The sequence below is a fragment of the Anabrus simplex genome, chromosome 7 (assembly GCF_040414725.1).
Source record: "Anabrus simplex isolate iqAnaSimp1 chromosome 7, ASM4041472v1, whole genome shotgun sequence".
Classification (NCBI taxonomy): domain Eukaryota; kingdom Metazoa; phylum Arthropoda; class Insecta; order Orthoptera; family Tettigoniidae; genus Anabrus; species Anabrus simplex.
The window spans coordinates 94241321-94257193 of NC_090271.1; the positions used below are offsets into that span (position 1 = coordinate 94241321).

At 38.6% G+C, this 15873-nt stretch overlaps 1 protein-coding gene across 1 annotated transcript in view; it reads left to right on the top strand.

Annotated features, from left to right (window-relative positions):
* LOC136877708 (integrin beta-PS) overlaps positions 1 to 15873 on the top strand; it is a 240078-nt gene that overhangs the window by 104564 nt on the left and 119641 nt on the right. The window contains exons 6-7 of the mRNA XM_067151918.2: positions 3544 to 3642; positions 12945 to 13109. Of these exons, the coding sequence (XP_067008019.2) occupies positions 3544 to 3642; positions 12945 to 13109 (264 nt within the window). The remainder of the gene's footprint in view (positions 1 to 3543; positions 3643 to 12944; positions 13110 to 15873) is intronic.

Genomic DNA, 15873 nt, shown 5'->3' on the forward strand with positions numbered 1-15873 from the left:
AACAATTTTATTCTTCATTGAAGAAATGTGAAGCTTAAATTTCACTCTGTTCTGACATTTCGTTGGAAAACAGTCCACCTGATTTCAACGATACTCCTCCAGCCAACCAATTTGTGTTCAGCTCTGGACTTATTTCTAGTTGAATCAGCACTAATTTTAATCACAGCAAGACTGAAGAATGATAAATATTTTAAACAAAATTGAGTTTGTATTGTATACTATTAAATCTTTTCTCTCCTATTAGCCTTATTCTCGTGTACTTCCGTTTTATGTGTATGTCTTTCTTTTCCTTTCTTTTACATCAAGCTTAACGCAGGTCAAAAATGACCTTGGATATAATATTTAGACAGGCCATTTAATTTAAGTGGTAACATTTTATTGTACTGTACAGATGGACAATATACAGGTAAATTCTTATTGAGAATTTAAAAAAAAATAGAGCCACAGCCGCTTCCTTCTCATTCCTAGCCCTTTCCTATCCCATTGTCGCCATAAGACCTATCTGTGTCGGTGCGACGTAAAAGCAACTGTCAGAATTTAAAAAATGAAGGCACCAAAGTCACCTAGAAGTGTGGTGGTATGTCTCTCTCAAATTTTAGAGAGAATCCTCCAGGTCTTCCCAGAATTTGTCATTTTTTCTAGGTTTTACCTGTTGTCTTGGTGCATTTTGACTAAAGTGTAGCACTTGTTAGTGAGAGACAGAATGGATGCTCGAATGCGGGGGGAGGTACATCAATCACTACTGATCTGCATTTATGGCAGGTGGCAGATTTCCTATCTGTTGTTTTCCTATCCTTTTCTTAAATGATTTCAAACAAATTGGAAATTTATTGAACATCTCCCTTGGTAAGTTATTCCAATCCCTAACTCCCCTTCCTATAAACAAATATTTGCCCCAATTTGTCCTCTTGAATTCCAACTTTATCTTCATATTGTGATCTTTCCTACTTTTAAATACACCACTCAAACTTATTCGTCTACTGATGTCATTCCATGCCATCTCCCCACTAACAGCTCGGAACATACCACTTAGTACAATTTACGAACTTCATCATAAAGATCCGTGGTATTGATTGGGTGGACCAAAACCTAACATTGTTCTTAGTACATACCACTTATAATACCAATATAATGGTCCGTTATTATAAATTTCCCTGCTAACTCATTCTTGGTTGCTTGCGTTTCGCCCCTATGTGCTAAGTTGGGCTCAAGACCACCAAGACAGGCAGGCATCAATTTTGGAAATGAGACAAAGTCTCTATAGTGCATTGGCACTGCTGGTGGCTTCAAGTAGCCTATGACTGAGCTCGATAGCTGCGCTTAAGTGCGGCCAGTATCCAGTATTTGGGAGATAGTAGGTTCGAACCCCACTATCGGCAGTCCTGAAAATCGTTTTCCGTGGTTTCCCATTTTCACACCAGGCAATGCTGGGGCTGTACCTTAATTAAGGCCACGGCTTCTTCCTTACCACTCCTAGCCCTTCCTTGTCCCATCGTTGCCATAAGACCTATCTGTGTTGGTGCGACTTAAAGCAACTAGCAAGTAGCTTATGCAGTGGCCTCCACGGTATGCACAAGCATTGCGTCTTGGTGGGTGTGCTAAGTACCAACTGATGAGCCCAACTTAGCACATAGGGGAGAAGCACAGGCAACCAAGAATGACTTAGCTGAAAAATTTATAATAACGGACCATTATATTAGTATTATAAATTTACTCGTTCAGGACAAATATTTCATATTCCCTATGGGAATTAACATCTGCAATATACCACTTAGTCGAGGAGTTCACCCCTTTTTCCCTAGTCTTCCCAGCCTAAACTTTGCAACATTTCTGTAATGCTACTCTTTTGTTAGAAATCACCCAGTACAAATCAAGTTGCTTTTCTTTGGATTTTTTCCAGTTCTTGAATCAAGTAACCCTAGTAAGGGTCCCATACACTGGAACCATACTGTAGTTGGGGTCTTACCAGAGACTTACACTTAAGAAAATGGAAATTGCAACACCATGAAGGCATTGGTCATTTGTGTTGATTTTCAAAATATGGAATGATGCCATGTAGGTATGTAAACAATCAAAGTTTCAGACCCATTGGATTGTTGCTACAGGTTTCCCCACGTGATTGGTCACGGAGGAATCAACTCCAATATACGGACTCTGGTGTAGCGTAGTTGACTTGCAGTCTGTGCACTGAAGTGTACACCGTCAAACATGCCTCGACGACAGAGAAGAGCATGCTATCAACAACTGTCGCCATTTGAGAGGGCTTGGATAATTGGGCTGTGTGAGGCTGGATTATTGCTAAGGACTGTCACTGCACGTGTTGGCCGACAGGCATCTACGGTACAACGTGTATGGCAGCAGTGGTCAAATGAAGGTACCCACACTCGTAGACCTGGCACAGGCCCAGCGCGACGGACAACTGTGAGAGAGGATCACCGCATCATTCTGATGGCCTGGATAGAACCCCATGCAACAGCAGTGCAAATTCGAGCAGCTGTGGCACCCCACATTACACAACAAACAGTTGGTAATCGCCTGCGTGAAGCTGTCTTACGAGCCCGTGTCCCTGCAGAAGGTGTTCCATTGACCCCATAACAGTGATATGTAAGGCTGGCCTGGTGTCGAGAAAGATCGACGTGGGTCGACAAATGGCATAGGGTCGTCTTTAGTGACGAATCGCGCTTCTGTCTTGCCTGCAGTGATCGCCGGAATCGTGTGCACCGCGTACCGGGAAGAGGGGCCGCCCATATCTTATTGTCCAGAGGCACACAGAGCCAACACCAAGCATTATGGTCTGGGGAGCTATTGGCTTTAATGTGAAATCACAATTAGTGCTTGTTGAGGGCACTATGATTGCTCGACAGTACGTTGATAGGGTACTCAATCCAGTGGTTGTCTCTATGATGGCGAACATTGCTAATGGGATGTTTCAGTAGGACAATGCCCAGGTTCACACTGCACGCATCTCCAGAGAAGCTCTCCACAACATCACAACCTTAGAATGGCCCGCCAGATCCCCGGACCTCAGTCCTATTGAGCATGTGTGGGATATGATGGGTCGACAACTGGCCAACCGTCCTCAGCCACCCACAACTCTGGAACAACTGACCCGTGCAGTGCAGCAAGCATGGGCCACAATTCATCAGGAAGCGATCCAGGGCCTTATTGACTCCATGCCTCGATGAATTTATCAATGTATTGCAGCTCGTGGTGAGCATATCCTATATTGATTGTTGTCCAAATTTGCGGTCAGAGGGACATGAAAGTATAATCATCGAGTTACAACTGAACACTCGTCCTGCATGTTCAATTGCAGCAATGAAACACAACTCCTTCTGGGTGTTGCAATTTCCATTTTCTTCAGTGTATATGCCCTCTCCTTTACATCCTTACTGCAACCCCTAAATACCCTCATAACCATGTGCAGAAGTCAATGACTGAGTTGAGTATCTTGTAGCTGATTATAAAATTCATACTTAAGGATTTTATTGTTGTTCTTTACCTTTGCCAACAGTGCTAAGTTTAACTATACTCTGTTTCCAGCTGGGTGGTATCATAGAACCAAATGATGGCTTATGTCACATGAATGATGAAGAAGAATATACTGCTGGTTTGCTGTATGATTACCCTTCTATTGCTCAGGTTAGTATATAATTCAGCGTAACAATCAGTTCCCTGTATGAGTGATTCAGAAGCTGTAATCAGTGATTTAGGTAAGTTTTAACAAATGAAATTTATCTCAAAAACCTGCATTTTTCATGTTTTAAATGTAATAAAATTAAAATATTTTGAATTACTTGGTGCTAGTCAATTTTTACTTATACTTTTACATGAAATAATTTAATTATTACAAAAACCAAGTCATAACCTGTACATATAGGAATTTCTATATGAGTCACATATTTGCAAAACCAGCCATCTGCAAATGGTTAAATTTTTCAAGAAACTATAAAAAATGTATAAAATCTAAATGACAAAATTTAAAATTATTCTTATTTGCTTAATCGCTTACAAATAGCACCGTAATTAATGTTACAGAATGCCAATGTTTTATTTATATAACTATTTGGAATATTTACATTTCAAATTTGGAGATGGCTGGGTTTGCACCAAAAGAAAGAACTGAAGGAATGAAAATGTACAAAACATGTTTTATTTAAAAGTTAACTAAAAAGAAATCAATACAGTGCAAAAAGCCAATCTATTTACACAAAATGAACCAAAATTAAACATTAATTAATGCCATTGTCTACACTGTGCTCACATGTATCTTCTGGATTGTTTTGTGGAAGGTTATTATTATCAATGAGTTCTTTGTAAAACTTTTGGTCTTCCACATTTCACCACTGAGTCCCAAAATGTTTAGTCATTAGAGATTCAACATCTTTTGCCTAATCCCAATTTTCGATGTACAAAATAAGCTGGTTACAGGCCGAGTTGGCAGCTAATAGTTTGCTGTCTTGTGTAAAAGTGGACAGAGAACACATTTGGCGCAAAAAGTGATTTCAATTTCTTTGGAGATGGCCAGTTTCACAAATAAACAACTCATATATTGGTACATAATATTGATAAAAAATAAATATTTGAAACTACTAAGATTTTACTTTATTATTCAATTTATTTGAGACAGGCCCTGAGCAGAACAAGTATTTTAACCCTTTCATTCCGGTCGACTGCTCTAGCAGTCAGGAGGTAGTTGTGCCGCACACACGGTGGACTGCTGTACCAGGCGTGCTGGAGCTGTGCCTCATAGCCGGTCGACTGCTGTAGAAATCGCGTGTCTTTCGGCTGTTTTCCGCTTTGCTACGATAGACTGCTGGGGAAGTTCAGCCTTGGAGATCTCCTGTGCCTGACACAGGAGTCTATGGTTATGGCTATGATCACCAGAGGAAAGGAGTAACGAGTTCAAAGACGAAAGCAATGTGTCCGGTATGCTACTTACTTCGCGCCTGGTTGCTCCTGGCATGCTTGTACTTCTCAATTTAGCTTTTAATCGCTTTTAAATTTTGAAAGGCCTGAAGACAGAGGAAAGATATACTGCGGAGGAAGCTCTTGCCCTCATACTAAATAGTGACTTTGAAGAAGATGACGATGATAGTGATTTATCCCCTGAATCTGGTGACGGGACGACTTTAATCACACGTTCTATTCAGGCACATTTTCTACTTCAGTTACAGCTTCGTCGTCTAAAAGGTTGGCCTACTTTGACGATTCAACTGAAGATGAACATAGTGAGGATGAAGACCAGGTGCTTCAATCACTGAGCAGAAAACTAAATTGGAAAAAGGAGAATCTGAATGGGAAGAAACATAATTTTGACACAGTTAATTTCAAACTGAACAGTTTAGTGGACAATGCCAACATGTTAAGATTCTTTCAGCTGTTGTTTAACACGATTATCATAGCTGTTCTTGTGAGGAGACTAATAGATACTTTTCTCAGAAGGTGGCTGCAGGTGGAGTTCTGCATTAAAAATAAAATAAAATACATTTAACCTCTTCCTGTTCTCTCAACACATTGTGAGCCATATGACGACTGGAGAGTAGAGAGAGACAAATATCCCATACAGTGGGTCACGCCACCATACTCACTATGCCAGAGTGAAAGGGTTAAAAACTAGAGTATAATCATGAAGAAATTTACTGATTTGATCGTTTTGATTTAATTTAATGTGGCTCTTATAGCAGGATGCATCCCCTGCATGGTGGACCTTCTGATGAGGGTGGATGGCGTCTGCTGTATATGGGAAACTGCATATTATTATGGTGGAGGATATTGTTGTATGTGGTGTATGAATTACAGGAATGCTGGAAGCAGCACAAACACCCAGTCCCCAAGCCAAAGGAATTAAAATCTCATGACCCAGCCAGAAATCGAACCCGGGGCTCAAAGCCCGAAGTCCAAGACACTGACCATTCAGCCATACAAGTGGACAGTTTGATAATGATCTATATGCACTGTCCAAATGTATCCAAATATAGTTCTGTACATGTAAACTAGAACACAGATGTCACTACAACCACCGCTGCTGCTATAAAGGGTTGCCAAGGGCTTGATGTTATTCCCTGCAATGAGCTACCTGTAAAGTGGGTGGGAATAAAGGAAGTTAGTGACTTACAGCATGGTTATTGGTTGCCACACCAGTAATCAACAATCAGTTAAGATCATTTCTGCCCTTTTCAAGGCAGTTGAAATGGGAAGCGGAAAATCACATTTGCATGTTCCAAAGAACATGTGTTTCGGTAAAATTTTTGATTGTTCTGGTCATGAAAACTCTTCTGTGAACTGCTTATGGTAACACTGATTCGCTGAAGATTGTTTTTCTTCATGATCACTCGGCTCTTCATTGTTCTTATGTTTACACAAATTATTATTTTAGTTTATTTTCTTAACTTTACCAAAATAAATGCTTGTACTACACGAGATAAATTTGCAACAGAAGCATGCAACGGAAGTAATAATCAGTGCAGGCAACTAATTACTAAATCACAGTTAAACAGAAACCAAGCACACATGTTGGGAATATACAAGATGTAATCCTGGCTGTTAAAGGTGGTATGTTCTGAGCTGTCAGTGGAGAGATGGTGTGGAATGACATTAGTTTGAGTAGGAAAGATCACAATATATATAAAATTAGAGTTTTGTCTGTACATTGCTCAGAATTTGAAACAAATGGTATTTCTGTATCAGCCATGTCCACAGTAACAATGAAATGCACTTTTTTACTTTTCTGTAATGTATGTCTGTCTATCTGTCTGTCTGTCTGTCTGTCTGTCTGTCTGTCTGTCTGTCTGTCTGTCTGTATGCACATGCATCACGAGAAAACGGCTCAAGAGCATTTAATGAAAATCGGTATGTAAAGTCAGGGGATGAGCCACTACAATCTAGGCTATAAATCATTTTATTCATGCTGAGAGCAGTGGTAGTTTAGGGGAAGGCCTAAAATGTAATTTCAAATATTTATATTATTAGTGGTCCTATTGATAAATACTACATAACTAAAGTTATATAGAATTAAATTTCTGATCATTTATGTCTTATACATTTTTACCGTACTGGCTATAACACAGATATTCATGAATTTGTATTTTTGTTGCCAAGTCTATATCAATGCTGAGCAGTGAGAAAATGGGTTAACTGAATTTAATGAAAATCAATATTTAGAGTCAGGGAATAAGAAACTACTGTCTAAGCCATAAACAATTTTATTCACCCTGGATGAAATTGTAGTTTAGGGGAAGGCACCTAAAATTTAATTTTTGAATACCTATTTTATTGGTCCTATCGAAAAGTACTACTTAACAAAAGTTATAGAGAATACTATTTCCGATCAGTTATGTTTTATTCAGTTTTACTGTACCGACTATGATAATAGTGGTATTTCAGAGTCGGACGAAAACTAAATGTGAAGGCCTACAATATTGAAAGCGCATAACATTGATCAACAATAACATTATATTGACCATTGTTTTTTGTGATGTTCTTTGTCTCTAATTGTGACACTCAATTCCGATAGATGCTGCATACTGAGTATAACAGTCTGACTTAATATTAGCAGGAAATGGCTGGGGAGTTAAAATACTTTTTTCTGTAGCATGCCATTCCTCTGGTTCATACATTTTCTGATACTGCTGGTACGTAACACACTGGTTCATCATAGTATTCCAGCTATTTGATCCTTACTTTGACATGCTGTTTTGAATGAGCCGTGTGCACACTTATGCCTAAGGCCGAGGCTCACTTAGTAATAGTAGTATGACCTGGTCTAGAATAACAATTTAGGGCTATTCCAAATTATAGCACCACAATTCACTAAATAACTCAAAATTCAACACTGAAAAGAGCCATTTCATAAGAAAAGTTTCTCTCTCTTCACTTATATTAAGTTCTACATTCATTTTATTCCAAATTAGTGATGAAGAGGTGGTTTCTCCTGTGGCTTGGAAGAAAAAATTGCCTCCAAGTCAGATTTTTCCGCCGCCAGTATAGTGAAAAAGATTAGTAAAAGGGCATAGTTTTTGCCCTGGTACTCTCCACTATTCGACCCTCCCCCGCCAAAAAAAGACGAAGAGTGTTCATGGATCACAGCTCTCTGCGGCTTGATCATTCCAGCTCTGGAACTTTGGACTCTTAGATCGGCAGGATAGTACTGTTCGTTAAAAGTGAGGAAATGTATGGTTTTTCATTTGATCGAGTATTTCATATGATAGCATTGATTTTAATCACACCATTCCTACTGACGTCATTGTAATGACCTATGTTCATTTCAGTTTGGAAAACCACTAAGACAGTCTTTCTGAGGAAGTAAAAAAAGGCAGGTGGAGAGTGAGTGTCTGCCATTATAATGAGAACTCCCCAACCTGATTTTGACTGATGGTAGCCAAGCGGGCTTACCATTACAATGAAAATTCCCTAACCCAGTCTTCATATGAGAAAATACATTTGGTGACTTCCCCATCGCATTTCTAAGGTAACATTAAGAGCTATGCAATTTAATACAATCTTGCTCACAACGTGTACACTACCTAACCTACAATTATGTATACAATGTAGAATTCTGTAGCGAAGCACGGGTACGTCAACTAGTATGAAGATAAAGTTGGAATTCAAGAGGACAAATTGGGGCAAATATTCATTTGTAGGAAGGGGAGTTAGGGATTGGAATAACTTACCAAGGGAGATGTTCTATAAATTTCCTATTTCTTTGCAATCATTTAAGAAATGGCTAGGAAAACAGTAGATAGGGATTCTGCCACCTGGGCAACTGACTTAATATCAGTCAATACTGATCTGCATTTAGGGCAGTTGCCCAGGTGGCAGATTCCCTATCTGTTGTTTTCCTAGCCTTTAATGCAGATTAGTAATGACTGAAAGGTGCAAATGTTGCTCTTTTGTCATTTTTTCATGAGCTGATTTCAACACCAAGACTCCAGCATATGAAACAGTTTTTCATATTCACAGGAGAAATGGGGAATTTATAAAGAACATTTGGATTTCAATATATACATAATAATCAGTACCACTTCCATATTGCCATAGTATATGTGAGAGAATTGTAGAAACTATGGAAAATCTGTAGTACTTGGCAGCTCTGGGCATGGATAACTTGGCAGGGTGCCTTGTTTTTTTTTTAACTGCTGGGAAACATTTTCTTTGGAGAATTACCTAAAATAACTTTGGATGAAATCTGGTGTAGTGATTCTTGCATTATAGCAAACACTTATCAGACTCTACTGAAATACATTACTTTAAATAAAGCTCTATCTCCAGGTTTTTCCTATGTACAGTGCAGTTTTTAAGTCATGCAGCAGAAACCCAGAAGCTTTTCACTCTAAACATTTGAAACAAGGAATATGCTGAAGTAAGAACATTCAAATGTTAAAATAAACCACAGAATTAGAACTCAGACTCCTGCCAGTGTAATTTGCCACTCCATGAACAGTTTTTTTTACACTGCAGTGGTCACGCCTCATAGCGTTACATGAATGGTCGCGTGTTCTACTATTGTAGAACACAGGTTAATTTTATTTTTACACTTGTTAAAATAACTTTATCAATTATTTTGGACTTGGGTGTGTAAAATATACGATATAAAACCCATGTTATGAATTAAAACTTTTTATTTTTATAAACACATATAATTAAACAAAATTACATGATAAGTGTTTGTATAAGCGTCATATCAGCATTATTTTGATTTAATACAACTGAAAAGTGTCCAAAGATATCAAAAATTTAAAAAATGAACCTTTCTTTGTAATGCCACTTTGAGGAACAATGATTTGCTGCAGAAAGTGTCTGTTCGTAGCAGCCATCACACACGACTTTCTGGTGGTCCGGGCACACTCATCTCTGGCATGTTTCACAAGACTTCCTCGTTGATTTATTGCGACGCCTGCCACAGAGAAAACATTTTCCCACTGTACCAGCTTGCACTTTTGGCGCTGGAGCTTCTTCGGGGATATGAAGCAAAAGTTTTCCTCTCCATCGTATCTCTTTTGGCAAGGTTTCCATGGCAACGCAGCATCTTATTGCTGGTTCCATCAGTTCAAATGCCAAATCCTTCAGAAACTACCTACGACTGATATTTGCATCATTCTTGAAGGCTTTGTAAATGTTGATAGCGTTCACACTCGCAACATTCATAACATGAAAAAAAATTGTTAATGGTCACCTGCGGGAATTCCTGCACACGTCAAAATGTCTACTTATTTCATCTGAAATGTCCACCCCATGCTTAGTCTGGTTGTATGTTGTGAAGATACAAGGCTTCTTCTCATCTCCAGTGTCACCATCAATTGCCTTGTTGTAGTGGATGGTTGATATAGCACACACTGCCTTGTTCTTCTGTGGAACATATGATACAAGTGTATACTTGTCTTGAAATCCAGCAAGGCTCGTTTTAGGTTCCCTATCTTTGTTCGGCAGAAAACATTCAGAAATCTCTGCTTATTATTATTATTATTTTCCAAAGTCCCCACATAAGTTAGAGATTTTTGCAAAAGCATTCTAGCTAGAAGGATCGATGGGAAGAAATTATCCGCTGTTATATTTCTGTGTGACCCAACTATCGGTTCAACTAGATGACACACTAGATCATTTACCTTGTTGTTCTTGCAAAATGGGTTGTCTGGCTGTTGCCCTACATACATTTCTAGATTAGTGGTATAATAGTTGGATTAAGACACTAGGGCATAAACCTGAGCACTCCTGTAGTCGCGCAAAGAAAAGTCACGTCAGTGGTCGCGCGAATCACAATTGTGATCCGTACTTCCTTTGTGATATAAGGCTATTCTGTGCTATTTATTCAATGAATATGATTTTGCATTGTGAAAAGAACTTTATTTCTGTACAATATAATGTAATTATGCATGCATTTATAAGAAATACCTGAAAAATTACCGGACATTGTGATTTGTCTCACTTACTCCCTCCATAATGTTACTGAGGTACCTCACTATCTGGTTCATTCAGCCATCGATTTATATTCTCATAGTCATCCATTTTGTAGTTATATACCAATAATTAATATAAAATCTTAAAATGGAGTAGATATATGCACATGAAATGAGATTAGACACCGTAATAAGAAAACAAACAAAGTCAAAAGAAGTCACGCTAGTGGTCGTGCGGATCATGCTTGTGATCCACAAGAATAAATTGCTTTTTAATGCAACAACCATCAGTCAAGGTTAGCAGACTATTGCGTTATCATTAAGGCGATGGGGCGTGAGGAAGCTACACAGATGCTCAAGGTCAACAGTCATACCAAAAAACAGGAGCGAAAAAACTTAACGGCTGGATCACTATTGTGATCCACATGACCACAGGAGTATTAATTCCAAACTTGGCGGGTTTCTTTGGCATATATTGCTGAAATGGGCATTTTCCACGAAAAGCCACAAGCTGTTCGTCTATGGTAAGATAATCAGACGGTTTGAAGGCATTAGCAGAATTTGAGACGAATTTGTCAAAAATTAGCCTAATAGCAGCTAACCTATCCAGAGCTCTACGGTGTTCTCTGTCACATACGTCATCAAATCTTAAACATTGAATTAGGAATCTGAATCGATGCTCACTCATCATGACAAAGATCACCTCACAAATATTGTCCCAGAGCTCAAACACACTACGTCTGCTTGATTATAAAACACTGCACATGTACATAATGCCTAGCTAACGGACTTGTTGTATGTTTTGCATTTCCTTGAGACCCAGGCCTATGAAAAGCCGGTATTATGTTAAAATCTGGTGTTCTTGAAGTTCTTGGGACCAAGGGTTCTAGATACCAGCGAGATGGTTCTTTCCTATAAGTCATAAATGAATATGGTTCTTTCCTTTCTATTTTTTCTACCAATGTAAAACTCGCGCATAAACATAGATGATGCCCCTGTATGTGTTGCTCCAAACAGCAGGCTGTATCGGCAGGGGTTCTTCATCCTCTTCTTCTACTATTGGTCCTGGTGTGTCCTCAATATCACTGTGTTCTGCAGTTTCTTCTACAAAATCCTTCTCTAGTTCGTCTTCATCCTCAACACCGAGCACACTTTCACCATCACTTTCTGCCTCCTCCAACCACATTCACACTTGCTCCCTGTCACGTTCCAACATTTTCAATTGTATATAATGTCCTTTTTGACATGGAGAGAGAAAAATACACGTGAGAATTATGAAACACAAATGGTACGCAAGTGGTCGCGCGATCTACAATAGTAGAACACTACATTGTTGTTCAGCTCAAGCTGAGTACGTTACAGCTAGACGCGCGAAACTGCACGGGGGTATGTGGTACTGTGTTGGGGGAAGGTACATTGACCCTCAAGGAAACAGGTGTTGCCAATCGCTCAGGACTGCAAAAGATATTGACCTGTTCTACAATAGTAGAACACGTGACCACTGCAGTGTTAAAAATGTTTTAGCTTGTAATTTCTTTTCATCTCTTCCTCACAGAACTTGACAACATTCAAAACAATACCTCTTTCCATGCTATGTTGCTTTCCCTGCAAGGAAATGTTTGCTCATTATCAGTGAGGTGTACTTCCTGCTGAATATTTTCTTTGAAGGGAGTACACCTACAGAGCATGCCCATAACATCATTCTACTGCCCTCTTCTTTTCTCTTGCCCTTGCTGTACGGTTCAAGTTACCTGATGCAGGCAGTACCTTGAAGGATAAGGGCGATGATAACCTAGATTAGGCTCCTTAAAGTGACAGTCATCATCATCATCAAAGAATATGCCATCAAATCTCTCTCTCTCAACAGACACAATCCAAATCCTATTCACACTAAAACCATGTTGTACAAACATTGCCCTTATAACAACAGTGCTGATAATTAACATATACTGTCAAAGGGCTTCTACCACTGAGGCCAGTTGGTGGGAACATGTTGCAAAGATGAGTAGCAAAGTCTCAATAAGTGATTTTAAGTATTTTGTGTTTTAGCTGGACAACACAGCTGTTGAGAACAACATCAATATTATTTTTGCTGTGACTTCAAAAGTGAAGGAAGACTACTTAAGTCTCAGTGAATACATCACAGGCTCAAGCTGCGGAGTGTTGAGTAAAGACTTCAAAAATATAGCTGAACTAGTACATGCACAATCTGAAGTGAGTTTTGTTATATTATTATTAAATTCTTCAGTGTTGATGTCCATTCCTAAATTATGACATCAATTCCACAAAATTAAATTAATTTTCACTACATTTTCAATGGTAGATGTATTACCTATTTGCAGCACTTCCAATACTTTTTTTGCATGGCTGCCTTCAGCAGCTGTCACACACAGGGCAGCCATGCAGAGAGCAGTGAAAATTGATTTAATTATGTAGAATTTATTGCAAGTTATAAATTTCATGTTGGGATCTGTATTGAACTATGTATACACTCATGAAAGAATTGTCTCATTGAAGTCCATCTTTTCAATACATGTTGTGACTTATTAAAAATCAAAATCGAAGTTACATATTAAAATAACAGGACATGTTTTGCCTATAATGTAATAGGCTATATAGGGCTGCTCTGTCTTCAAAATACATGCAAAGAAAGCCCAGCTATCATGACATCGCAAGTTCATGATCTTAAATTGCCACAATCACAGCTTTAATCAACAGTAGCATTTTTTATCCAAAGAGGATAAAGTTTTAGATATACATATATAAGTATACCTGAGTGCTTTCAAATCTTAACTGTCAAACTCGACAACAAAAATGTTATTTTTACCCACTATGAAGTTTTAATGACACAACACAAAACTCAATTGCACTTGGCTCATTTTATGTAAAAACTGGATTCTTGTAATAGTTCTTTTAATGTTATAAGCCATTTTATGTAGCATTTCAAGTTTAGCCTAATGTCTAGTATAACGTAGTACCAATTTAATTTTAATGTTAAGGACAATATTGGTGAAGATGCCTATCATATTATAGGTGAAACAAGTCCCATTTCTTAAAAATGTAACTTTGATTTTGATTTTTAATTAATTACAAAGTGTATTGAAAAGGTGGACTCCTATGAGACAATTCTTTCATGAGCCTTAGAATTAATTATTTATTTAGTATTATACAAATACTAAAGGTGGCAGAGAACTTCTTATACATGGGAAATATATTTTTCACTGACAATGTTTTGCTCCAGACCCTGACTAAGTGCTCAAGGAGCCTATTGTAAAAATGATTGATGTTAGAAGTCTCTGATTTAGTGAAGATGGAATAGTTCCAGTTGTGGCATGTGATAAAGACAAGAATATTTCAGCGTAAAAAGCAGTTTAAGTGAAAATAGGCCAAGTTTTTGTTTCAGCAAGTGTTGCCTCATGTTGTAATTAAGTGTAATCAGAACTTGATAATTTCTCTGAGAAACTGAACTACTGCATTGATTTTATGTAGAGAACTATCTTCAGATAATATTTGCAGGCTGTCATAAGGACAAAGAGTACCATAACCAATAGAAAGGGTTGATATAGGATTTTGGGCTTATGCTGTGTCAAGAAAATAAAGTGAGATTCTTTATGTTTCACAGAAAACGTTGCTCTGCATCATCAAAAGAAAAATCTTGACTGTCCTCGAGAAAGGCTTCTCAAACAATGAACTTTGAATTTAGACATTATAACAGAAGTGGAAATGGTATGTTCATTCATCACCAGATGGCTCCCTAAATGTGGTACAGCGATGTGGAGTCCTTGTTCACTAAAGTGCCGATTGACTCGGTCATGTCTCTCATTGAAACCTGTTCCCTGAGGACATTACTAAGCTATTTTACCACTGCTTGACTTCCAGCTATTTCTTGTTGGGTGAGAAGTTTTATGAACAGATGGATGGAGTGGCTATGGGAAGTCCACTTTTGCCCGTAGTGGCTAATTTCTTTATGGAGCATTTTGAAGAGGAGGCTATTGTTTCAGCACCTGTCAAACCTATAATATGGTGGAGATATGTTGATGATACATTTGTGGTCTGGACAGAAGGTTCTGAGAAACTTCTATTTCTAAACCACTTAAATCATCAACATCCTTCAATTAAATACACTATGGAGATGGAGTCGGACAGATACCTTCCTTTCTCGGATGTTCTAGTAAGAAAGAAACCAGATGGCTCCGTAGGACATACCATCTATCGTAAGCCTAGCCACATAAATTGCTATCTTCATGCAGATTCTCACCACCATCCAGTACAAAAAGCAAGGCATTCTCACGACACTCATCAAGAGGACGAGACAAATTTGTGAGCTATCAAATATGCAGGTGGAGATGGACACACTCAAAGTCACATTCAAGGGTAATGGTTACAGCGATTTGCGGATTCATAGAGCCTTGCATCCCAGAGAAATGACCAAGCAAAGCTCACAGAAGGAAGAAGTGAAGAGAACTGCCTACTTGCCTTACATTCACAACACCACAGATCGAATTGCCAAGGTCCTCCACAAACACAATATAAAAACCATGTTTGGTACCGTCTTTAAAAGTCTGGGTAAAACTAAGGACAAATTGTCCTCACTTTTACATCCTGGGGTATATGAAATTCCTGTGTTCTTGCAGTAGGTATATATTGGCCAAACATGCCAGTCCATTAGTACCCATGTCAAGGAACATGAACGTAATATTCGTCTCAACCAGCCAGACAAATCAGCAATAGCTGAGCATGCTCTATCGTCGGGTCATGATGTCATGTTCCAAGATGCTCGAGCTCTTACCCACACTAGACACTGCAGTTCCAGGATTATATGGGAAGCTGTGGAAATACATAGAAATCCTAACAATTTCAACAGGGACACTGGCTATCAATTGAGTAATATCTGGTTGTCAGCCATTAAGAATTTACGTACGTAGTTCCATTCCCTGTCCCTTCACTACTGTTTTTTCTATCGGTGTTTTCCAAATTC